The following is a 26,072-nucleotide window of genomic DNA, read 5'->3' as shown; positions in this document are numbered from 1 at the left end:
ACCAAGGCTTCCTGTGAGCATTGGAGTTTGTCCTTTCCCTGCTGGCTGGATTTTCATTCCGTTTGACCTCCAGCAGCCGGCTGAAAGCCCTTCTCCAACCCGTCAGCAGCTGCCTTCGGGTGAAGGACATCGGTGGGACAGCGGGGACTGGGACGTGCGCGGGCGCAGGACATTGCCTGGAGCTCGGAGAGCCCCGAGGACGGGCGGGCAGCGAGGCGGGAGGAGGCCGCAGCCGCCAGCCCGGCGAGCCCCCCTCGCACTCTCCCAGCAGTCGCGGAGCACCTGCGGCTGCGGGCGGGTCACAGCCTTAGCTCCCCTGGGCGGCGCGCCGGCTGCGCGGTGTCCCCGGAGTCTCCTCCGCTGCCCAGCCCTCCTCCCGGTGCGGCGGAGCGGCCGCAGCCCCCGCGGGATGGCGGGGCTGTGCCTGTGGCTGTGGCTGAGCGCGGCGGCGGCGGCGGAGCTGCGGCTGACCCTGCTGCACACCAACGACGTGCACGGGAGGGTGGAGGCGCAGGGCGAGGGCCCGCGGCGCTGCGAGGCGGCAGCACCGGGATGCTTCGGCGGCGTGGCGCGGAGAGCGGCGCGGGTGGCGGCGGAGCGGGCCGCGCACCGCAACGTGCTGCTGCTGGACGCCGGGGACCAGTACCAGGGCACCGTGTGGTTCTCCCGCTTCAAGGGCCGCGAGGCGGTCCACTTCATGAACCTCCTGCGCTACGATGCCATGGTAAAGCGGATCGGGGGACGGCGAGAGGCGCGCTGGGGTCTTACCCTCACTCTCTCCCCTGGGGTGCTGGGTCTATTCCTTTCCTCGCCCGATGCCGGCTTTTCGCATTGCCGCCTCCTTCGGTGCGTAAAGTTGCATCAGAAAAGGCTGTAGGTAATGCTAAAATCGTGGCCAAAGAGGGGAGGCAGGCGAGGAGAAGGGGAGTGATTGCTAGGTGGTCGGCTCCCCGGCCGAATTAAGTCGTAAGCTGGCAGCCCCACGGGCAGCCAGAAACCGAGAGATGGTGGCAAGGCTACACAGAGTGACACGATGGAACTCTCCTTGGCAGATGCAGGGGCTGGGGGCGGGCAGGGGGCTGGACGGGCTCTGTTGGAGAGGAGTTGGCAAGCCATGGAAGGGACCCCAGCAAAAGCCGGACAAAGAGTGTGGTCTGCGACAGAGGAGCTAACTGCCTGAGGCTCGCAGCCTGTCCTGCTTCGTTCTTGCAGGGAACAGATGGCACAGGTTGGCAGCGCTATTTTCAAAGGGTGGAGGTTTTTAGTTTTCATCAATCCCACCCTGGTTGTGTCCAGTCCCCTCAGAGCTGTGGTCATGACAGAGTATATAAGAGGCTGTGTAGTGAGGAAGGTCTCTGAGATTATGCTAATCGTGCACCTTTACTCTGCCTCTTTTGGTCGTGCAAGTGCTGAGAGAAAGGTAGAATTTGTGGCTGAGACTGGGGGATGTCACTCCATGTCCTTAAATCTTTTGTCTCAAGGCAGTGGCTTATTTTGCTTGTGTACAACCCCGGAAAGGAGAGAGATTAAAGTCATGTTTGAGCATGACTGCTGCTGTGACAGCGATTGGATATTTATTTCATCCCAACCGTCAGCTTGAGGGGAAAATCTTCTGGGCATATCACATTCTCTATCTTCATCTTTTTTGCTTTGTCTGGAAAGGACTCTGCTTTCCTTTCCAGGTAAAAGTGCCTTCACCTGTGTATTCCCTCTGCCTCAGGACAGCTGTGGACCAGTGCACTTTTTTAGGCTAAGCACCAGACAGATCTGTGGGGGATACTTCTCCCTGTCCACATGCCCTAGTGAACGGTTTTCTAGTTGTGAAACTAACATTAACAGGGTGTTTCCTCCCGATGGTGGTGGAGAGGAGTGTGTGCAATTAGGACTCATCCTCACTAAGAGCTGGGAAGTGCCTTGGGATTCTGCAGTGCAGAAATAGCTTGAGGCGGTTTTTTCCTAGCTTTTTCACAAAGCTTCCTGCTGTCTGTCATTTTTCTGTCTTGTGCTTGCTGGTATAACTAGTTCATGGGCAGCCTGCGAGCCTGTACAGTTCCTGATTATATCACAAGAAATTTTTTCAGGCAGTGCTGAAGTACTGTTCAGTTTTAGAAACAAGTTATGTAGGAAGCACCTGGTTTTGGAGATACCATGTGCTTTTCCATCAGAATAAACTTTTAAAATAAACCCACCCCATACCAGATATCCAGGGGCTTTTACCAGATGTGAATGCCTTAGGCGAAGTAGTCAGCCACTTGCTCTCTGTGGAGGTGCTGCTTTTTATAATTTGAATAGAAGGTGACAGGGTAGGTGCTAAACGTTCTGTAGCTTCTCAGTCTCTCTGCTACCAAAAAGCTTGAGGAGCAGATGCCGAGTCTGTTTCTATTCTTCTGTCTGTGGACCTTGGCGGGGGGGGGGAAGGGGGGGGCATGCAGTGGGGATGGTGGCTGGGTGGGGGCACAGGGAGCAAGCTAAGAGCCGCACTGAGAAGGGTGAATTAGTGTTTCTTTAAGCAAAATTTGGGAAGTCGCATCCCTGACAGAAGGGGTGGGGGTTACTGAAATGTTTAGAAGTGAGCTACAGCGCTAGGATTACAAACAGGATGAAGGAGAGAGCATGAGTCATGGAAGTTGTTACAGGATGCGGGCAAGAGCCATAGGAGGATTTAGGACAGCCTGGAAGCATTAGAGGTTTTCTCCACAAATAGGAGAATTTTTTTTTTAAGTTTACCTTTTTCTCATTTATACCTGTTATCACCCCCAGTCTGTTTTCTCCTGTTTCATTGCCTTCCAAAAAATTTTGATGGCACCAGCCTTTTTTTCTGGTGTAATTAAGATTAAAATCCAATTTAAATATCTCAAAGGCAATAATTGGAGAGGTGATAGAAGTCTTCTAGCTTTACATTTAAGTCACATCCTCCTGTTAATTTGTATCCTGATTTTTGAAATACTTTTAGACTTGCTCTTTGTGAAAAAGAAGATTATATAATCACATGCTCTGTGGCTGAATATTTCTGTTTATTCCCTCTTGTGGCTAACACTGGCCAACAGATTCAGATTTGGTGAAGGGATTTTGCACAGGTGGGAAGTCCCAGGAGCTCTGGGTGTAAGGGCAGTTAGGCAGAGTATAGGAACCCAAAATGGTCCACATCTTCCTCCTCAGAGGAGGAGTAGCATCAAAAATAAAACTATTATTAGCCACCAGTGATTTCTCATTAACAACTTTGTAACCACCCACACCATGGGAAAAGTTTTTATTAAAGCTAGTGTCCTAATGGACATGAAATAATCCAAATGCAAGACACAAAGCCAAGAGAAACAATCTTTCCTAACTGGTTGGTTGGGTTAGGGTTTTGGGTTTTTCCCCCCCAACAAGCTGGTGGCAGTTATAACCAATTCAATTTCTTAATTCATTTGAAACCTCTTTTGTTGAGGTTTAATTGCATATTTAAGAGGAACAGAAGGCATGTGCGCTAGCCAAAAGGAAAGAGCTTTTTTACCATTCTGATATACTCTACTAGTCCATAGATATCTCTTCAGAACATCCAGACAGCATCAAGATGAATGTCTTAATTTTTTTTTAATCTTGATTGGTATTTTTTTACAGCAAATTAGAGTGCAATTAGAATACAGTTAGAAGTTAGGAGTGCATTGTGTCTTCCCAAGTCAGGATTTTTTCAAAGATAGTTCTTGGTTCTTTTGGAAAAGTTCTGCACACAATTTGGCTCCTTCCTGGGAGAGTGTGTAGTGTTCTCACCAGTGTCAGCAGAACAGCTGATTTCCAATGCAAGTTACTGCTGATATCCTGAAATTTCCACAGAGCCATTGACTGCATGCCTGGGGGGATAAAAGGAGTCAGGAATCTTTGTCCCAAAAGAAAGACACTGCCAATTAATTGATTGAAATACTGTGCTCCCAAACCTGTGGTGGCCTCAAGGTTCTGCTTGGTTTGGAACGTGATCAGGGTTAGTACATCCATTTGGAGAATAAACATTGGGGCAAGCACAGCTGGGTGTGTGGGTGGTTTAAGTAGAACAGAAGGGTACATAAGCCTTCTGAGATGGTGAATGCAGCTTTCCCCACTTAATCTCAGAATGAAATTAAGAGCACAGTTTTGCTGGGAAGAGTTGGTCCATTGGCTTTGATACCTCTTGCGTGTTTTGCTCCAGCTGCAACCTGAAACCTTGCATAAATTTATTATGTAGTGGGTTACACAATTATTGTGTTTCTGTGGATACATCTTTTCCTTGCCTAATACTTAAATATGCTACAAAGTCCTTGCGTTTGTTATGCTTCTGTAAAATGCCATCTATGGAGGTTTTGCTGGCTTATCACCAAACTTGCAGGCACAGGCATGTGGCAATTTAGGCTGAGCATGAAAAAGGGGCAGGTAGGAGAAATTTCCCTCGAGGTAAGTCCCTTTTCATCTGCTTAACCAGCCTGGGAAAACCAAACATTCTTATCTGGCTGGAATTACCTTGATAATAAATTGTACTGCTGTTTTGTGTAGCAGTCTTGACACTTCACCGTGTTAAGTGCACACCCACCTGTGAGCGCACACGCTCTCTGGGGATTGGCTCTGGGGATTCTCCCTCACTGATAAACACTAGGTCTTCCATAGGCAAGAAATTATATTGATGGCGGATAGAAAATTATATTTTCTTGTTGGATGTTAAAGCACAGAAGAATCTTTACTAAGTGCAGCGTAAGAATGTTTCAAAAACTGTAGTCCAAGCACAAAGCTCTTAAAATGTACTTTTTATTTGAAGAAAACGCTAAATATCAATGAAAATATTTGTTTTCTTCAGTATTTAAACAACGTATTTTCCATACACATAATATATGTTTTCCTTTGTGGTTATTGTTAATCCTGTTTTTTAGAGCTAGAGAATGTAAAATGAAGGGGTTTTGATCTGGTATGGATAGGTTTTGGATTTTGATTTTCACATCTGTTTCATTATGTAAGAGAATCTGAAAAACAAAAACCTACATCTAAAAAGAAAAATAACCCAACCACTTCTGTGAGAAACAGGAATGTTTTGGTTTAGACAAGTTAGGGTTTTCTTTCATAGAATGTAGACTTTGTTTTCTCAAACACACCATGTATATGAGACTATTTACACTGAATATTTGAGGGAGGGCCTCATATTTTCTTCATGCTTTTTGCAGGCTTTGGGTAACCATGAGTTTGATGAAGGTGTGAGCGGATTATTGGATCCTCTTCTTAAAAATGCGAATTTTACAGTCCTGAGTGCAAATATTAAAGGGAAAACTCCATTAGCAAACGAAATGATGAGATATGTTCATCCTTTTAAAATAGTTCATTTTGACTCAGAATCAGTTGGAATTGTTGGCTACACTACAAAGGAAACGTCTTTTCTTTCACAGCCAGGTATGTTTTCTTTAGTATGTAAGTTTATGTCCTTTGTTACTACTTTTGTTATTTGCCTACTTTTTTTAAATCCAAAGATGAATGTTTTCAGCTGGAAAGTGGGAAGTCTCTTGTTTTATCAGTATTTACTTGTATTACTCAACTTTGCCTGATTTTTATCCTTAAAAAGGCTTGCTAACATTAAAACCCTCATTCATACTGACCTGGACCATATCTAAGAATATCAGAAATTCAGTGAGATTGCAGGAGAGCTCAGAGGCTGCTAGAATTTTCATTCTTGCTTTGGTTTTTAAAGTTATAGTCCATGATATTTTATTTACAATATTTAATGATTTATGATTTTAATTATATTTCATTTATATTCCATTTTATTTTATTTATCCATTTTAAAAAAAGTTAAAACATGGATACAACTTATCTCTAGGTGAAGTATGATATTTCTCTGTGTGTTGAAATTTTGTTCTTGGATGCCTCCATGCCCAAAAACAAGGAGAGGTTCATACTTGTTTTTGAAGCAAAAGTTGCCCAAGATGTTTTTAGCCTCTCAAAATATTTGCAGAAATTAGACTACAGAAGGAACACCCATTCAGCTTTTACCACAATTGCTGCATTCATGAGTAAAATTAGAATTTATGAGGATAAAGGCTTCTCAATTTCTGCCTATTTTTTCCAGCATTTCAGGGGGTTTGGTTTGATGAGGGTTTTGTTTGGGTTTGGTTTTTTAGTAAAATAAAATTGTTTTGGAATGAGAAACACATTTAAATCAGCTGTAGGAGATATGAGTCACTGCCTGCTCAGAGTTCAGTCTACATGTAACAAAAACAGAGTTTCACCCCTTGGTTTTGCAGTTGGGGATGCTCCAAGAACTGGTTTAAAACACTTTCACATTGAAAGTGGATATCGTATTAATATTTCTCTTTCTATTGCTTAGTAATACAGAAGCAGTGCATTGTTTTCCTGACAAAAGGAATATTCAATACTTTTAGGAAGTATTAGAACATAAAACTATTCCTTCTGTGTTTTTTAATTCCAGTGTTGTATGTTTAACCTGTCAAGAACGGACATCTGAGGTCTGAATAGACTTATTGATCTCACTTCTGTTTTGCAGTGTTAAGGTTTTGGATTCCTGTCTTTTTTTCCCCCAACAAAAAAGAAAATTGATCTGTGTTTTTTGTAGGTAGTAGAATTTTACCTGTGCCCGAGGGCGTGAAGGTAGATATCATGTCGTGCTAAGTTTGAATAATGACAATCAATATTGTCCTCTGTTAGGGATTAATGAAATCTGCTGCTGCTCTTCTTCCAAACTCCTGTGTTGGGGCAGCGAGGTCATCAAAGCAACTTTCTTGCAAATAAATACACTAGGTGAAAATCCAGAAATTCCAGATAGTGCTGGAATGATTGTATGAAGCATTCAAGTATATTTCCAATAACATTTAGACATCATATCCAATGCCTCAGTATGCTGAGACATTGTAAGAGACCACAGCTAGATAAAAAAGCAGTGTTAAAAGGGAAGTCTTGTTAGCTCCATAGATGGAGCTGAAGCATCCCTGAGGAAGTATATCCCACAGTGTAACTGCACAAAAAGCAGAGCAAATTCTAACAGCAGCATTTATAGTGATCAGAGTTTTTATAGTTTTCTGCTTTGCCTTCTTGGTGTGTGGAGGAATATTTAGAAGCTTTGAAGATGTGAACTCAGGGCATGCTAATATAACTCAGTGACTATATATTGCCCATGAACTAGCAAACCTTCAGACTGGTAAAATCATGGCAGACATGTGTCGGTGGCTAAATAATTATCGCCCTACTTCCTTATATTCTATTAATAAGGGACCTTGCAAATGTTAAATTCAGCACCTTGCTTATCTCTACACATTTCTTCCAGATGATTCCGTTTTCTCTGCCTCTGTGTGCTTTGGCATGCTTTATACTCTTAGGGCATTCTCAAGGCAAACAGGAAGCTTGAGAATGCTGAAACGTGAATTCCTACATTACTGACTTCTGTGGAAATGTTTTGTGAGTGTGATTTCTTCTATTGTTAAATCTCAATAACTTCCACCCAGCTATGAAATTACAACTTGTGCTTTTCATAGTCTGCTTAAAAAAGGTTATCAAAAGACTTGAACAGAGTATGAAGTCCTTAAATCTCAGTGTTTCCATTGGCAGGGACCAACTAATCTCTGCTGAATGTACTCTTAATGTCATTGTTTGGAAACCCATAGGGATGGGGAACACATTTGTAGTTTACAGCCAACTGGCAGTTTTTCTGGAGTTCTCTGTTTTGCTATGTACAGCTATCTCAGCTGAGTGGTCAGCAGGTTTTTCCATGTCTTGCAAGAGTTGCTCATAACTTGGTGCACAGTTATCTGTGTATTTACTTTGAACTGATAATCACAAGGCCATCTTTCTACTATTTGATGGTTCCAGTCCACTTGCTTTAGTTCTGTAATGTTGTTTGGTCCACTGTATTTTTTGTGTAAGGTGTAAACCCAAACTGACGTTGTAACCCTGCAGGCAGCAAAATATTTACTGAAATTATCAACGGAAGAGTTTTCTGAAATGGAATTTTAAATTGCATTTTTTCCACTTTACTCTGGCTATCTTGAGTAATATTTTTTAACAGGCAGACAGTTCTTTTCCTTGTTCAGTTGTAGCAGTATGGCTGTTTTTTCTGAAACTCCACCTCATCTAAAAAGAGAAGATGCCACATCAGCTTAATACCGTGAAAGAGAAGTGAAATATTGACATGAGCAACAAGTTAGTCATTTTGATTCCGATTGTTTTGAACAATGCCCAGATGAGTGCTAAGCAGTGTATTGCTTCTTGCCTGGTTTCTTAGAGAATTGAACACTGTGTAACTGCTCTTACAGTCCCCCACTGTATAACTTTCAAACCTGCTGGCTGTAGCCTGTATAACTTTTCAAACCTTTCATCCCACCTACACCAAATACTCAGATGACGAGGGTGCCAAGCTGTGTGCAGTGCAATGGCTAGGCCATGGAGAAGGGGTGAAAGAAACCCCTGCAGTCCCAAGCAGAATTCCCTTTCTGAGGGCAAAGCAGACAAGATGAGATCAGACAAGTGGATGGGTGGATTGGCAGTGAGACAACCCACCTGAGCTCTGGTGTCTGCCTGTCCTGACTTAACAGTCCTGGGAGAGGGATGGGCTTACCTGCATGGGATAGGCCTTGTTTTTTCCCTCATTATGAAAGTGGGTTGGTTTGTTTTGATACCTTTTCTCTACAGCTACCTGAAAGAAGGGTGTAGCAAGGTGGGGAACTGTGTCCTCCTAAATAACAAGTGACAGGTCAAGAAGAAATGCCCTCAAAGTTTTGCCAGGGGAGGTTTACATTGGATTTTTGGAAAAAATTCTTCTTGGAAAAGGTTGTCAAGCACTGGAACAGTGCTGGAACTTACCCAATGAAGTGCTGGAGTCACCATCCCTTGAGGTGTAGATGTAGTACTTAGGGACACAGTTTAGTGGTGGACTTGGCAGTGTTGGTTAATGGTTGGACTCATTGATCTTAGAGGCATTTTCCAGCCTAAAAGATTCTATGATTCTGTGGATTGAAGACTAATAATAATGTGTCTTCAATGTACAGCACGTTTGTACACTGCAGTGGCGTGGAGGGATAACAGAGCTGGTGCTGATGGGGAGAGTTTGGTTGTCATGGACCACCTGGCTACTGGCCATGGAGAAGTTAGCCCGCAGGCACCTGCATGCTGGCACAGCTCGTCAGTGGCTTGTTCCTGGTCTTTGTTTCAAGAGCTCAGCTCTCTTTGCAGAACTGCTCCCCACACCATTGGGGTGCAGCTGGTCCATGGTGGTGAGAGGAGTACGGAGAAGAGCCTGCGCTCAGGGGTCAATTCTTGCACTTCCCTTTCTGCCAGCAGCTCTGCATCAGGCCAGCTGCTGTCAAATGCAAGGATGTGCAAGGAGGGGCTGAAGCCAGTGGCTTCCTTCAGCCTGGAGAAGAAGGCTAAGAGGGGAACCAAGTGCAGTCTTCCAGTGGTGTAAGGGAATTTATAGAGAAGACAGGGACAGACACTTCCCAGAGGTGAAAGAGAAACAATGGGCTCAAGCAGTAACAAAGGAAATTATGGGGGCTTAAGGAAAAAATTTGTCATGGTAAGCATGGTAAGTCATTAAACAGGTTGTCCAGAGAGACTGGAATTTCAGCCAGCTCAGACTAGACCCTGAGCATCCTCATTTGGCTTTCAGTTCCTGCTTTGAGTGGGTTTTGGATTACATGGCTCCTGGAGGTCTCTTCCAACCTCAATTAACTTCTGGCTCTTTGATTCTGAGGTCCACAGGAAGAAAATGTGGGTAGGCACTGCACAATTCACTCTGCCATGTGCCCTACAGAGATTCCCTCTGGCACTAACAGAACTATTGAATGGGTGTGGTGCTGAACCAATTTATGTAACCCTCTTTTATCTCTTCCATTGTAGCAGCTTCCTCCTCATTTCCTGAAACATTTTGCAGTGGATTGTGAATTCGTTTCACTCCTCCCTTTGTTATGAAATAACGTAAATCTTTTTACTTTAAAGGCATTCTTCAAAATTATCTGATCACAGAACTCTGCAGGAAGGAATTAGGTAGAGGAGGAACTGGTAGAAAAGTCACTTGGTTGTCTTCACCAGAAAGTCTAAGTTTACAATTGGTTGAATTTGTGCTTAAACTCTGTTCTTAAAAACTTTGTCAGTATCCTCTTACATAGGAAGTCCTTTTGTGCAACCCCAACCACTGTGCCCAGGATAAAAATGCCTGTTATTCCAGTGTTCGTGTAACTATTTGGCACGTTACAGTAATTTCAGCAGGCACAGGAAGCTTGCAGAAAGATTGTCAGTTTCCGAACATCCTTGTCCAGAAAAGGTTTCTCCTCTCCAGAATTTCCATTCCTTACATTGTTGTTTCAGAATAGTATCTCAGATGTGTGTTGTGCTGTATTGGTCTTACTGAGAGTGGTTCACATTAGGTCAGTTAATTTGTATAAAAGGGCAGTTCAGAGTTTCATGGAGGACTTTGAAGAAGCTGCTGTTTAAAGCGTTGGGGAGAGGGGGATAAAGGAAAGAACAAGATGAGTGTGCAGTAAAAAGGGAGATTTAACTTGGGAGAATATAGATGATCTCAAAGAAATACAGTTGGGGAATTAAAAAACTCTTTGTAATAGAATACAAGTGTTTATATTCAAACACTGACATTTAGTTTCCTTTCTCTAGTTACATAATAAAAGCCATTCAATTTTTGATCCTACTATTGACGTGAATTATTTTTTTTATGGAGTTATAACTTTTTTTCATCTGGGGAAGTACATACAGCTTGTTGCAGAAATGTTGTATTAGTCTAAGCACAGAGGTGCTCCTGAGAGACTGAAAAACATCAGCTCAGATCAAGAGCTTGAACCAGATATTTGAAAGGCACTGCCATTCAAAGTCCTTTTAATTATACAAACTAATATCTGATGTCAACTTCTTTATTTTTAACTAGCAATTAAAGTACTTTGTAAGTAAATTTTTTTCATCTCTTTTTGTTTTTTTAAGGGGATGATGTAACCTTTGAAGACGAAATTGAAGCACTGCAACTGCAAGTGAATAAACTTACTGCTATGGGAGTGAACAAAATAATTGCATTAGGACATTCTGGTTTTACCGTGGACCAAAATATTGCCCAAAAAGTGAAAGGAGTGGATGTTGTGATTGGAGGACATACAAACACATTTCTCTATACAGGTATTTTACTTCTTGCTAAAATGTTGCTTCTAAAGCTAAGTTGAAATTGTTCATCTTTAAACTCAGAGAACTTTCACCAGTATAGTTTACTGCTGGCTGCACTCAGCCAGGCTCATAGCTGGTACATGTCCATAACTTCCATGGAAGAAACCAATTCAAAACAGCCTGTGCACACCAAGTACCACAGCTCACTGAGAGGTTCCGTAATGCTGTGGATGTTCAAGGTGACCTATGCAATGTGGGGAAGAGGAACAAAGGTAGTAATACCAGGAAATTACTGCTACTGTACTTCTTTCAAGCTCACACCTCAAAAGAGTAAATTAGTTGTCTACTTTTAAACATGTGTATGACGTAACCAAAAAAATCAATCATAAAGGACTTCAAAACTGCTACCGGTGTTGATTTTCTCTGTAATCTGATTCCATATTCATAGGTCTCAATTTAGCTTGCCATTAAAATACTTTCCCCAAGTTTCATATGTTTATTTCAATCCCTCTTTTAATCTCTGACTTTATTCTTCTTTTCTTTAGAGGCAGATCTGTCATTCTAGAGACAAACAGCTGATCTGTTTTCTCCTGCAGTAATGCTACTTTAGGCAACACCTACCATCAGCAGCTTCCCCAGTGCTGTTACCTTCCCCAGAGTGTAAGGACCCAAGTAAAAGACAGGCTGTTTTGTTGTTCTGTTTGACTGAATTTTTTAAGTTCTTTAAATTTAGCAGAAACTTTAATAACTGGTTGAGACTATAGTGGGAGCTTTCTGTAATTTTTAGAAAAGTTTCCCATGTGCCCTATTCAAAAGGATAGCATTATGTACCCTACCCTAGGAACTTGACCACTTAAAAGGTTTGCATTGTCCATCATCCTCTCCCTATTCATCTCCTCTCTGTTTCTCATGCCCTTTTTATCTTACCTGGACTCACACCTTTTGTTATCTCACTTGTTAAAAAGAAACAATTGCATGCCACAGTTACACATTAGGTAGATCAGAATATCTCTTGAATTTGGCCTCAGGGGATAACTTTGATGACTAATCTGGAGGCACAAAGACTCAACTGAGTCAGAGTTTACAAACACATTACGAAGGGGTGCAGCAGAGAAGTAACCAAACTGGAACAACAGGATGGACCATCCCAATACCATGTGCCTATGAGTGACCAAGAGGGAGGGTTGAGGGGACTGGATGAACCTGTGGAGACACTTTACTCAGCTCTGCCCATGTTTCCCTGCAGCTTGCAGCTCAGGGACTCCTCAAGCCAGAAGAGGTGTCTTGATATTTACTGGCTCTATCTCCTCTTGACTACCTTCAACTTGCACAACAGCCTATAGCAGGGCATTCCAACACTGACCTGCACAACCCACAGGAACCTTGGTCTTGTCTTGGGGTGCAGCCTGCAGTTTTACTGAATTCTTTTTGAGATGGGAAAAACAAGGATGGATTCCATATTCAAGGTGTGCATTCATTGTGGATTACACAGTGGAATCCATATTCTCTTGCACAGTCTTGTTGGCCAATGTCTGTAGAAAGTTTGTGCCTCATAGTGGTAGCCACAGTAATCAAAATACCTTTTTGGGTATGATCCACTTGTCACAATTTGAAATCCTGATGTGAAGTGCTGCAGGAGCTGAGACATCTGAGTTCATATCCTGTCTGGATCTGCGGGAGTTTGCAAGCACACCTCTAGTCATCCCTGACTAGAGTACCCTGCTGTCAGACTAGACTATGTCAAGTTGTTCCACCCCTCCCCATTTGAAGGTGTCCAATATTCACAAAGCCAAGGTGTCCAAGATTCACTGCAGGAGACTGCAGCCTTCAGGTTAAAATTCTCAGCTAATCATGAGTGCATTTGTGCACCGTGCCCTGCTGAGTCAAAGCCAGCAGCCACAATTCCCAGAGGAGCAGCCGCACCTGTAGAGGCGATTTCACTGCAGAGTAAAACATCTGATTTGAAATGTCTTTTCTGTATGTCTTGATGCATATACTAAGCTTGTAGGCTCTCATTTAAATCAAGAGATTTAATCAATAACTGTCAGCAGAATCTGGAGGAATGTTTCAGCTCAGTCTAAGCGGAGATGTATGAGCTGTTCAGCCTGCTTTGTCATGGAGATTTTGAGACATGCTGTCCATGAAGACATGTCCACAGAGAAATCTTAGTGTAAGGGTTTCATCTTGGACTAGTCCAACCTGTCTCTAAGATATTTGCCAATCTCCAGTTTATCTACAGGTTATAAGGCAAATATTGTCCTGACATGTTCAGGTATGCATTTGGTTTGTAGAACTGATTAAAGCAGCAGTGATAGTTTTGGGTTAGAGCAGTTTTCTTCCTAGTTTTCATCAGAACTGATGTTCTGAAAGTGTAGTGTGTTGGCTAAAACAGGGTGAGAAATAGGGAAGTGTTACGTGTTCTTCAGTCACCCAGTATGAGTTTGTGCATTTGTAATGAAACAGCATTTCATCCCTTGACTGAGCATGAATTCTAGTGCTGTGTTCTTTGGGGTAAGATGCACTGAATAGTCTTTGCATTTCAGAAGGAACATATCTATCTTACAAGGGAAAGATGTCATAGTGCTAATTAATCCTGCAAGGAAGTATCAGTATCAGAAAGTATTTCGTTAGAAAGCAAGAAATGAGTAAGACTCTGGACAAGCACTTAACTACACACAGCTGATATAAACTAAAACAATGCCTAGAAATAATAACTTTATCTTTCTAATGCTGTGTTCATTTGAGGACTAAATGGGGACAAGAAGTCAAAACTGATTCCTTTTTCAATTCAGAAAATCCCAAAGCCACTTTTGCATGCATAAATCCTGGATAAGTCCTCATTAGCTACAGGATTTCTTAAATTGTTCCCCAAATAAATGGATAGTTAAGTGGCATTCCAAGAAACCAACTCTGTTGGTCTGACTGAAAGTAGAAAAGCTAGTTCTGTGGTAAGTTTGGTTCACTCTGCAGTTCGTTGCAGCTCTTCTCCCTGGAGAAATAGGAGGGATTAGAGAGGAATATGAATGGTATTGGAGTTCTAGAAGAAATATTTATCATGCTGCTTATTCTAGGATTTAATATTATGTAAACAACTGCAAATGGAAGGAAACAAGTTGTTCTGTGAGCTGTGGAAGTTAAGAGGCTGCTTTCCTCAGGAACCACGTCCTCTGCACCTGCTCCCCCATGCCCCTGCCTTGCGAGCAGGCCAGTGCTCACCAGTACATGGATGGGAAATGCTGCTGCCTTTGGGACAGGAGTAAGGAGCAGGCTCTGAGGCAGCTCTGTCACACAGCACGTGATGCCTCTTGGAGCTACCCAGCCTTGCTCTGACAGTGGGGCGGAAATAATGACAGGAATAACAGCAGTGAAAGATACTACTCAGATAATGTTGTCACTACTCAGATATTGTCGAGGAGACACGGAGAAGGCTGGCACCCTTGAGGCAAGAGCTGTGCTGTGCAGTTCCAGGTTTCTTTGCCACTTTCTGCCCCTGTGTCGTTTCTAAATCCTGTGGTAGCCTATGCCAATTGAGCTGTCTCTTTTTTTCTGACAGTGGCCTGCTTTAATCCATTTCCAAGTCCTACCTCTAGTCACCTTTCAGACTTTGCAGGTTGATAGGAGTTTTACATCCATGACCACACAACTTTAATGCTAATGAAGTTTGTTTTTGCAGAGGGTTTGCAGTCTGTCTGAAATTTTAGAGGCTGTTTGGTATAGTGAAAAAAAAAGAGCTGGCTATATGTACAAATTCACAGAACTGTTAGTATGTATTCTATCTGATTATTAACAGTAAAAAATTGTTAGACTTTTGCAGATCAAGGAGTCTGATGTATATTTTACTAAGATTCTTATTTTCTATCTGATGCAGAATAAAGTAGTATGAAATCTCCACAATAAACTTTTCACCCAGTAGCTGGTATGTTTGCATTACTGAGGGGTTTAGATTGCAATAATTGGAATGAAAAGTTGGATTGTTGCTGTTGTGATGGGATGTCATGACGGAGTGTGCTGTCACAAGCTAAAAACACTGTGGTAATTATTTGAGTTCATGTCCTGGACACAACATTGTCTCCTATGAGATAACTGAACAATCAAATGTGTGCTTGTTGTCCAATACAGTCATGGCTGTTTCTATCCTATCTGGGTTCTGTAAGGCTGAGAAACATTTCAAATGTCACTGTAGTAACTCCTTGAAGGTCACATGAGCTGAAGACCCACTTTTCATGCTTGTTCTATGCAGGCACCCCACCCTCTACTGAAGTGCCAGCTGGCCCATATCCATTCATGGTTGAATCAGATGATGGGAGGAAGGTGCCAGTTGTACAAGCTTATGCTTATGGAAAATATCTTGGTTACTTAAATGTTACATTTGACAAGAAAGGAAATGTAGTTGAAGCAGTTGGAAACCCCATTCTGCTGGACAGCAGTATTCCTGAAGGTATGTGGACCAGGCATTTGAGTTTGCCTGCAGCACTCTGCTACAATTCAAGTCTTGTTGTGTTAAATACAATGTCTGAATAGGAGCTCAGCTTTCTTTCTGAGCTTGCAGCTCTCTTCTGTGTAGCATTCAGCCTGTGTTACAGTTGAATATGCATGCATTCAGAGTGTGTTTTTATTTATTTAAAATCCCTGAAAGTCCTTTTGTAAGAATTCAGGTGATACAATGCCTCATCACTTTGTAGAACCTGTTTTAGCTAGTCCTGTAATTGTGATTTAAAAGATTACGATGACTAATTTACAGTTTTGCCAGAGGCTGGATTCTTCAGAACAGAGTTTAGAGCAATATAGGAAAGTGGAAATGTTCCAGAAAAAGCTTGTAGTAGCCTGCCAACTACTCTGCCAATGTGCAATTATAATGTACAAACCCATGAGCTTTTGTATGCAGTGCTAACTGTGTTCAAAGTTTTAACTCTGAAACATTTAAAGAAGTGGGAGGACAGTCTCTCACTTTTTGTTTGTAACTCCTTCTGAGCTGTGTTAACTCTTTTTTTTTTTTTTTTGTCAGTTCTGTAATTATCCAGGGCTGGTTTTCTAATCTGTTTCTTCTCCAGTGTTTGCTGTATGAAGTTCTGAGCATTTATCAGATTTTCTAGGTTCTACCTGAGTATTTATAAAACAAATCCTTTAAAAATCATTTGTTCATAGATATTTACTGTGTTGTTCTCAGTGACCTATTGATGTAGCGAGGTGATGTAAAGAAACTTTACATTCTCCCTCTGAAGTCAGTAAAACTTAAAATTCATAAACATTGGTGGTATAATTTTATAAATGTTTTTCTTCGTGACAGGTGTGAGCAAATAGATTAAAACTAGTAGCTGGTATGAAATAGTTGTAACATCTGTCTGTATATACAAGTATCTTTGTTTTTTTTCTGAAATTATTAAATTTTCACTCAAGAGACAGATGTGCATAGAGGATTAATTTCTATAAAGGGTTTATTCCTTGACGTTGATATTTGAGCTATTTTTCCTTTTAGCACAATATTAAAGGGAGGAAATTACAAACAACAACAACAAAAAAAAATTACTTCAAAGACCAATCTCACTTGTATTTTAAAAATTCTTTCACCTGCCAAGGTACTAGAAATCACATCAGTCTGAGGTTAGAACAGGACTGGGGAAAAGTACAGAGGGGGTAACTTTGCTGTGACACAGGACTGGCTTATTCCCTTGACTGTCCTGTCCTACCTTCTCTGCTTACAGGCTTTTATTGAGATGAATAGAGTTGCCAAGTTGCTTGAGGAGCTTTTAGGAAAAGTGTAACTTTTTAGAATCATGAACACCTTTTTCTTTTCCTAAGGTCTGTATTCACTGAAGCGTCATTAATATGAGATACATATGATGCTTATTTTACACTTTTATACTACTTTACAGATGAGCACATTAAGGAAGAAGTGGAAAAATGGAGAGAAAACCTGGGGAATTTTTCTAAAGAGATTGGAAAAACTAGTGTTTACTTGAATGGTACAAGCCAAGCATGCCGTTTCCAAGAATGTAACATGGGAAACTTGCTTTGTGATGCTGTGGTAAGATGTTTTCACCACTACAGGTGGCAATTACATCTAAGGGTTACTCCAGAGCTGTGCAGATCCAAATTATTAGCACATGGGCTCTGTGCCTGCTTTTCAACAGTGCAATATCCAGTGTGTCCCTAGAAAGACTTGGCAGAAGCGAAGCTATAAGGAATGTTTCTGTAGAGAGTAAGCAGCAGTTTATTCTTTGTGCATAGCCTCATAGGGAGAACAGCTTTTTCACAGATGGCTTGGAGGCTACACTTTTAAGGGACATGGCAGTCTCATCTAAGAGCCCAGCAAGGAGGAGAGCTCATCTCCCCTGCCCCTCTCCTGCTACTGGCCCCTGCTCACAGCACTCACTTTCTGTCCTCTCATTACTCACTGGGCTTTGCTGTCACTTTAGTGCACTGGCACAGAAAACAAATCTGGGTAATTTTCTGTCAAGTTACTGACAAGAATCATCCCCCTGAAGAGCATAAAAAGTGCGAGCTGAAGCAAGGAGGGGTGGGAAAGGCCATATACCCAGCTGGGCACAGAACACCCCAGCCCAGAAGGAGCCACCAGCCCCTGCTGTGTTCTGACAGGCACTACTGGGCTTCAACAGTCACATAACTCCAGAAAAGTCTTTTTACAAGAAGTCACTTTCAGTTTTTAAACTTCCTGAGTTTGACTGTTTTACTGCCCTGCAGCAGCACTGTTTCATTTAAGTGTTTCAGGGAAAAACATTGACTAAGGTGACTGTTCCCAGAAAATTACCTTTCCCATAAAGGGAAAGTTAAGGGACAATTAATAATCATGAGTTTTCACTTAGATATGTCCCCAAAGCTATTTATCTAGTCGTTATTGCTCTTATTGTAGTCCCTAAAATAATTCTCTAGTTCATGGGGTAATATTCAAATCAGATTAATGTTTGGGAATTCTGCATACAGTTCTCCTAGAACTGCAGCATCTTGTTTTTTGGGTTTTTTCTGCTAGATTTTTAGTATCTTTATTTGCAAAAATGTGAACAAATGCTTTGGCACTTTTCAAGCTTAAAGAAAGTAACCCTCTAATCTTTCAGAAGTCTGTAGATTTTGTTGCTATACATTATTTCTTAGGGAGGTGAAATTCTATTTTAGTTCAATGTCTCTAGGCAATCACCTGCAGTCATCAATAGAGACACAGATTTCTCTTCACATTGCCTTGCCAGTTCTATACTTGCTTTCCTGTCTGCTGCCATGTGGTCAGGTATAAAGGTAAAAAATAGACCTGCCTGTTCCACAGGCTTTAATATTTAGAGTTGTCCTGAGAAATGGAGAGATTGAGAGTTACAGAAGATTGAATGTTTGTGCTGGGTCAAAACAGAGGTCCATTTAGTTCAGTGATGCTTCTTAACCAGTAGCCCAAAATCTCAAAATAAAAGGTTGACAGGCTTAGATGGCATTTTACAAAGGACTTTAAAGGGACTCAGATGTGAAAAGACTGTGAAATCGATACAGCACTGTGTGAGCTTCTCCTTTAAGCTGCCTCAGCTCAGGGCTGAGAAGCTGCAATCCTTTGATTATGAGTTACAAACCTAAGCATGGATCTAGCCTCAGGGCGTAACTTTGATGACTAAGCTGAAGACACAAAGCATTTACACAGCTGCAAGTCAGAGATCACAGACACTTCACAGAGGGGTGCAGCAGAGAAGTGACCCGCCTGGAACAGATGACAGGATCGTTCATCCCAAAGTTTCATCTCCAAGAATGACAGAATGGGGATGGTAGGGGATGAACATAGTCCTGGACAAGCCTGTGGAGTTGCTGTGCTCAGATCTGCAGGTGTCTCCCACCAGCTTGCAGCTCTGGCATTCCCAAGGCAGAAGTGGTCTCTGGACATGTACTGGCTCAACTGGAACATGCAGGGAGGGCAAGAAACAACAGCAGTGAGAAGGGGAGGGAGACAGCAGGATTAGCTTCTGCAGAGTGGCTCCACCACCCTTTGCCTGCCTCCAGCCTTCCCAGCAGCTGGTGGCAGGGCGTTCCACCACAGACCTGCACATCTTGCAGGGACCTTGCTCTTGTCAGTGTGTAAGCCTGCTGCTGCCCACTGCCTGCACAACTGCTGGAGGTCAAGTGGTCCTTGCTCTGGACCACTTGCTCCCCATCCACCATCACACCACTCATGATTTTATAGCATTCTCAAATATTTCCTCCCATTATCTCTTTATCAGGTCAGACAGTCTACATCATCATCCCACATGCAGAAGTTTTCTGTGTCTTTGACCATCCTTGTCATCCCTCTCCAAATCTTTCAGATTTTTTATCATTCTTGAAATGAGAAAAGACACAAATTCCTACCCAGCCTCCAACATGCCCTTCTTCATTTTATAGGCTTCTGTCATGTGCTTCTCTCTGTGAGACTGGAGAGTTATGGCCATAGTCATTCCTGTATAGAAACTAGTCCATTCTTTCTATTATCCTAGGTCATTTCAGCCTTTTCCCATTCCACTCAGTTATTTCTGAGGATTAACACTGGGGGCTTATCATCCTTGTGCAACTGAGTAAATATCTGGCCTCCATTTTCTGTACTACCAAGGATGTCACAAGCAAATATTATCCTGTCCTTTTATGTTGTCAAAGCCTTGGACACATTGCTGTGCAGAGAAGACTTTCTGTTCTAGTATACCTGTTTCCTGTTCTTCTGCTGTTCTACATCTTTCTAGTTACACAAGTCCATTCTAAATATTAAAAACCATCCACAGAGAAGCTAAAAATACTTAATTCCCTGAAAAATAATTAATTTATGCTTTCCCAAAGATATTTTAATGAACAGCAGTATTAAAGGTCCTCTTCACTTCTCAGTTCCCCAAATATGCTTAAATAATTTGTCTTCATCACAGTCATTGAAATAAAAAAATCACTTTTCCTTTGTTCAGCTGGCCTGTCTTGGCCATGCCATAGACACACAGACTAGAGCAGAGCCTGAGAGTTCATTAGTTTAAAAGGCAAATATTTTTCATGTTAAGAATTTTAAAAAGCAAAATACTTGTTTGGGTTTTTTAAATAATTAAGCATTTTACAATAGGGCTGAAGATTATGTTAAAAAAATAAATACATAAAACCTTTCTGTCGCTTTTCAGTCTCAGATTGTATTTGGTGTAAATTTCCAGAGCCTATAATATGTGATAAAATAATAATAAATAATATATGATAAAATATGTTTAAACATTTTCCTTTGGTAGCTCTATGAGAATGTTGGGAGTCCGGATAAAAAGACATGGAACCATGTTTCAATGTGCATCCTGAATGGAGGTGGGATACGGTCACCCATTGATGAGCAAAGCACTAATGGTACGTAAAATTACCAGCTGAATGACAACTTTATCAGAAGGAAGGAATCAAGTTATGCCAGCCTGAGCACAGTGTTAGGTATGGGCTTGTTTTGATGGGGTTTGTATAGTATTTAGAAGTGATTTCAAACTTTCTCAAAAGGTTGTCCATGATTTGAGCACAACTGCTGACACTGACAGAAATCTCTAGCATTGTTTGTACACAATGCTTTTTATAATTTCCCTCTCTCCTTGCTGCCTTGGAACAAAGAAAGGTCTCCTGCTGTACAGGGTCCTCTGGTATGGTCGCTGTGAGCCTTCTGTAGTCTGCTGTAGAGTAAGTAAATTCTGGGTTTTTCTGGATACTAAGGTTTTAGTTTTTATTTTCCTGATACCACATAAATGCAACCTGAAAACAGCTTTCTCAGTTTCATTAAGTCTTTCTGTAGCACTATGTGAGTAAATCTCAATCAACTGGAAAAACTGCCTGACAGTATGAATAGCTGTGTTTCTTCATCTTATGTTGCTGGTTTTTCATGTCTTTTAGTAGCTCTGTTCTAATACCAATACATGCAGTTACATCAAACTCTAATTTATTGGTCTTGATACCTGCTGGACGATAAAAGATGCAGGCTCTTGGGGACAATATATGTGATTCTCACCCCTACCAGCCCTCATTTTCTTAAACTCTATGTATTAGTATGTACTTCATGTATTTGCCATGTTCCATTTCAAAAACTTGTTTTGAAACAATCTTAAAATAATTCTATAAACAACAACAAAAAGAAACAAAAAACCCCCATCAACAATAAACCTAAACCAAGAAGTGAACAAAGTCTCTTGCCCCCAGGTAGCATTACTGTGGAAGATTTGCTGTCTGTTTTGCCATTTGGAGGTCGTTTTGATATGGTGACATTAAAAGGCTCCACACTGAAAGAAGCTTTTGAGCACAGTGTGAGGAGATACGGAAAAGGAAGTGGAGAGCTGCTGCAGGTTGGAGGTATATTTTCTTCTTTCCTCTTCTCAGTTTTCCAAAACAGCCATCCCTCCTGTTAGCCTTATTACATCTAGAAGCCTTTTTTTAAGACTGGAATGTCAAGCTGCCCATACATCTTCGCCCTGTGCCTCGCACATGCCAGCCAGCAGACGCTGTTTATCCCATGTATGTTTAATTGAGCCACTGCAGTTCACAGGCCATCGCTGTTCCCTTCAGCAGAGACAGTGTTCTCAAGCTCCCTGAACCCCTAATGGCATCAGTTTGACATTGCAATTAACCAGAGGAAAATATAATTTAGTATAGCTGTAACACAGAAATAGCTACAATAAGCTCCAGTTTTTAGTTCTTAACTGGCAGCCTACCTGAAACACCAAACTTGATAGCTGTGCCGAATTTCAGTTTATCAAAATAATTTTGTGCAATTCTCTAATGATTGATGACAGTTTTGGAGTTTGTCCCACTGGTCTATGGAATTGCTCCAATGAATTTCTAAGTATTTTATGGATGAACAGTTAATATCAAAAATCTACTCATATCTTTAATTGCATCTGCCTATATGTTTATCCAGATGTGTATTAGGTTACAGTCATGTTTATTCCTGGTCTCTCTGTGATTTAGTGCAGATTTTATTATTTAGTTAGCAGAAAGCTAAACTTCAAGGGCAGGGGCTGATGCATTCCCTCCCTCCATGCCTCTCATCCCATATACCCTGATGATGTGATCCCTCACATGCCACAGACACAACCCGTGTCTCTCATGGGTATGTTCCCATGTTCTTAGGTACCTCTAAGGTAAAACAGGAACAAGCTCTGCTTGCTGCCTCTTCACAGAAAAAGAAGAAAACCAGTAGCTCTGGAAAGGGTTCAGGATGGAAGATCCAGAGCAGGAAGAGCGCCAGGGTTGGAAGAGCCTCAGTGCTTTGAACGACCTTTAGTGGCTTCCTCATCTGCAGATTCTTGGCAGTGCTGTTCTGGGGCCTGGCTCTCCCCTGGCCTTGATCAAGGAAGGCTCACAATGAGAAATGTTGCTTCTCCTACAGTGAGGAGACACTGCAGAGTACAGCCCTGGTCTGGCTTTCCTTTTTCAGGACAGTGCCTATTATCCAGAATAGCTACCAAGTTAGGCTGGCTGGCTGGCCTTAAAAAGAGTCATTTCAGCCAAGAGGCCAGGGAAATGAGAAACCATGTGACTACAGAAATAAGGGAAGGTATTTTTATCTTGCAGTATTCCAATCCCATGACTAGTAATTTCCTTTTGTGGAGCAGTGATGAGAACACACATCACATAAGTAAATGAGGCAGGACAGTGCTTCAGCAGTCCTTATTTCTCTTGAATGTTCTTGCACAGAAGTTGAGTAAGTGTGCAAAAAACCACAGGGCATTAGCTGGTGTAATTCAGAACTATACAACTCTCAGTCACAGAAAGTAATGCAAAGAACCAGCTGAAGATGGGGGAGAATGCTGCTTCTGGCCCTGTGTGTTCGACATGCACTGCATTAAGTGGCATTCCAATGTGTATTTTTGTAGGCATCCACGTGGTCTATGACCTCTCCAGAGCCCCAGGAAGCAGAGTTGTCAGTTTAGAAGTGCTTTGCACAGCCTGCCGAGTCCCAGCCTATGTCCCACTCCAGATGGATGAAATATACAACGTGACTCTGCCCTCCTATATGTTATTTGGAGGAGATGGCTACAGTATGCTGAAAGACAAGAATTTGGGATACAGTAAAGGTAAGGGGTATGCAGTCCAGGTAAATACGGGCACTAGCACGGTAGCAGAGAAACAATTCCCAAAAATTAAAAGATCTTTCTACAGTACAAACCTCAGACTTTTGCCTTTACTCAATGATTAAATTTGCTTCTACTCTGACAGCTCTGGATTGCTAGATTTGGTTGTAGGCAGCAACTTCATTCTCTTTCAGTTAAAACCACAAAAGTTTCAAAGAGAAACATCTTTATCAAGTTATCTTTATCTTCATCAGTGCTCAGAGAGCAGTTCTGAGATTGTGGTAAACCAGAAAAGCAGCGAAGTACACTTGCACTTGTACTCATTACTGAACAATGCAACAAAAAGAAAGGTGCTATTTTCTACAGACATTAAATTTGCACTGTTCAGAAGTATTTGGAAAGACAGAATCTTCACCTCCACTATTAAACATGAAGCTCAAGTGAACAGGTCAAAGATGCCAACCTGCTCTAAGGGAATTATCCTGCCCAGCCAAAACCAGGGACCCCCAGGAGTTCTGAAGGTAGAAGGCAGGGTGCCACAGACACCACACCACAGAGGTGGAAGAGAGGTGTTTTATAACACTGGCTTAAGATCCTCTAAAGCTACATGCAAAGTGTTAGAAAGTCTGTGTTTGTATAATAGACATTGTCCATCTTTTAGGATGAAGAGAATCTTGAAAAAAATTTGAGATTAAAATACATTATTCCTGAAAATGTGAAAGGGGTGTAGTGCTATATTAAAAAAAAAAAAAAGTCTTGTTAGGAGCCCATCTACATTTTTGCAGGACTTTAATTTTGTATGTTCTGCTTGTGCATGGTGAAAGCATGCTTTTACCTCAAAAATTTTCCTTTGGGACTTCTGTTACAGGCTAATTCTTTGTTTATACAGGTGTTTAAATTTGATTTTCACTTTAGGACTGGTGTTTTAAATAAAGTTCTGTGAAACTTAAAACATCAGCTCTATCTGTGAGACTGAGAAAAATCATTAGGAATAGCGAAAGGGAACAACCTGTAAGGCTCTGGTAAAGTCTTTCAGTACAACAGAAGGGTAAAACTGTAATTATTATTAAGATGGAGGGTTATAGTTTAGGACTGTAAGAGTTTGGATCAGAAGGGGTGTGTTGCAGTGACTGAAAAGGGTCTCCCACTGTAGAAAACCCACATAACACCTTGTGTGCACACAAGCAGTGCCCAGACTAGAAACTTCTAAAAAAAGTAAATTTGAAGAAGTATAAAGGCAATATAACTGCCAGGTCTACAACCCTATACCCCAAACAGGTGGGAGACTATCTCAATCTACCTGACTGGAAAATACCATTGTAACAAATTCAAAACAAAACAAGCCAGACAAAATAAAAATAATTTGTTTGTTTATAAAATACAAGTTACTACCAAAAATTCTGGCTACAAACCCCCAGAGGTGATGTGCGCTAATTCAGAATGGTAAGCCACAGAAAACAATTTGATTCTTGAACTAAAACTTGAATTTAGGCAAGTCCTTACATTTTGGTTGAGAGCTTGGCAAAGAGAGAGAACACTGTTTTGTTTGTTTCTTTAGGTGAACCTGACATTGAAGTTGTTTCCCGCTACCTCCAGAGAATGAAGAGAGTTTACCCAGCAGTTGAAGGTCGAATAAAATTTTCTTCTGGAAGTCTTATTGAAGCAAGTCTTTCCCTGATCTCTGTATTGTTCACTGTAACATTCTTGCACACTTGATTTTTTGTTTGGAGGAAAACAGGAGGCGAGATGATACTGATGAAGCTGTGAGAGCTGTTCTCTTCTGATACACCTTACAATGAATGAGCAGTGAGGTTGCTGCATGTCAGCAGTGAGCAGCCCCCGGCATTGTCTTTGACCTTGTGGTGCCACTGGAGCACTGTGTGCAGGGCAAGGGGACAGAATCCATGGCTTCTCTTGGTCAGAATCAGCAGGTACCTCAAACTGAGGTCTCAAAAGCAAAGGTCCAGTGAATACTTACTGCTCAATCATAAAACAATGACAGACTGAAATGAGGTATTATAAATGGTCAAATTCTTTTTACCTGTGATAGACAGTGAACCTGATTCCAGATGTTAATAAGCTTCTAGAAATGGATTTTTTATAGATGTATATTCCCTTCTTTGATCTCCACTCAGGGTTAAGGTATTCAGTCTAATATCTCTACTTTGCTTCCAGTCATTTATTATACCTACATGAATGCCTGAAAGAGCTGGATTAAACTCAGAGCCATTAAAATCATGAGGTCTATTTGATATGCAATTTTAAAGTTTTTGTTTTACTTTTGAAAAAGAAATATCATACTTATATTTTCCATTAATAAAGGATGCAATGAAAGCTTGACTTGATTTTGATCCATTTTAATAAATTGAGTATTCTTCACTCTTAAATATTCTTCACCAGTTTGGGGGATTGTATCTAGAGTGAGAACAGAATCTGGGACTGTATTTCATATAAACATGTCAATTTTATACCTCTTCCAAAGAACAATGCACAGGACTGCTGCCCATCACTCTGTATTAGCAACATTCCAAGAAAATGTCAGATATAGGCATTGATCCTGCAGCACTTCTGGCATCCTTTGGAAATAGTCAGGTAATGGGGCTTTTTACAGCATGACCTGGTTTTATGATAACTGTGATTATACTTCTTCTATGGGAAGGCTGTGTTTAAAAAAACAGTTGTAAGAGACAGGCTAATGGGTATGAAATCAGATTAAATGCTAAATGTACATTGCTGATGCTCTATCAAGAAAATGATTGCTTATAAATGAGGGAAAAAATATTTTTCTAAGATTACTGGGAATTTTGACATCAACATGTTTGGATTGTTTAATGCTGTTTTAAACTGATTGCAAGTGTTTTGAATAAACCTGATCTGTATTCCTGGAAAGCTCACTACACTCTTTTTCAACACTGAAGCTCTTTCATTCACTGCACCTGT

At 41.4% G+C, this 26,072-nt stretch overlaps 1 protein-coding gene across 2 annotated transcripts; it reads left to right on the top strand.

Moving 5' to 3' along the window:
- NT5E (5'-nucleotidase ecto) lies at positions 1 to 25,477 on the top strand. Of its 2 annotated transcripts, none has more exons than XM_088053720.1 (9): positions 1 to 724; positions 5,166 to 5,388; positions 10,933 to 11,121; positions 15,347 to 15,544; positions 16,980 to 17,131; positions 20,325 to 20,433; positions 21,262 to 21,411; positions 22,935 to 23,135; positions 24,691 to 25,477. In XM_088053720.1, the coding sequence occupies exons 1-9, from the start codon at positions 410 to 412 to the stop codon at positions 24,846 to 24,848; spliced, it is 1,695 nt and encodes a 564-aa protein (XP_087909846.1). In that variant the 5' UTR covers positions 1 to 409; the 3' UTR covers positions 24,849 to 25,477. The 2 variants fall into 2 exon arrangements, with proteins under 2 accessions (XP_087909846.1, XP_014118809.1); XM_014263334.2 differs by lacking the exon at positions 1 to 724 and adding an exon at positions 4,338 to 4,407.
- Positions 25,478 to 26,072: the final 595 nt, after the last annotated feature.

This window comes from Pseudopodoces humilis, chromosome 3 (genome assembly GCF_049639895.1).
Source record: "Pseudopodoces humilis isolate 2021_Gansu_Grassland_sample_001 chromosome 3, ASM4963989v1, whole genome shotgun sequence".
In the NCBI taxonomy this organism is placed as follows: domain Eukaryota; kingdom Metazoa; phylum Chordata; class Aves; order Passeriformes; family Paridae; genus Pseudopodoces; species Pseudopodoces humilis.
Note: the sequence above shows the minus strand (reverse complement) of the source record. Positions and strands in the feature narration are given on the sequence as shown.

Coding starts and splice junctions, on each gene's coding strand:
- NT5E (XM_088053720.1), top strand. CDS start 410: ATGGCGGGGCTGTGCCTGTGGCTGTGGCTGAGCGCGGCGGCGGCGGCG. Junction 17,132..20,324: donor ACTTGCTTTGTGATGCTGTG/GTAAGATGTTTT, acceptor TTCCTTTGGTAG/CTCTATGAGAATGTTGGGAG. Junction 20,434..21,261: donor TGATGAGCAAAGCACTAATG/GTACGTAAAATT, acceptor TCTTGCCCCCAG/GTAGCATTACTGTGGAAGAT.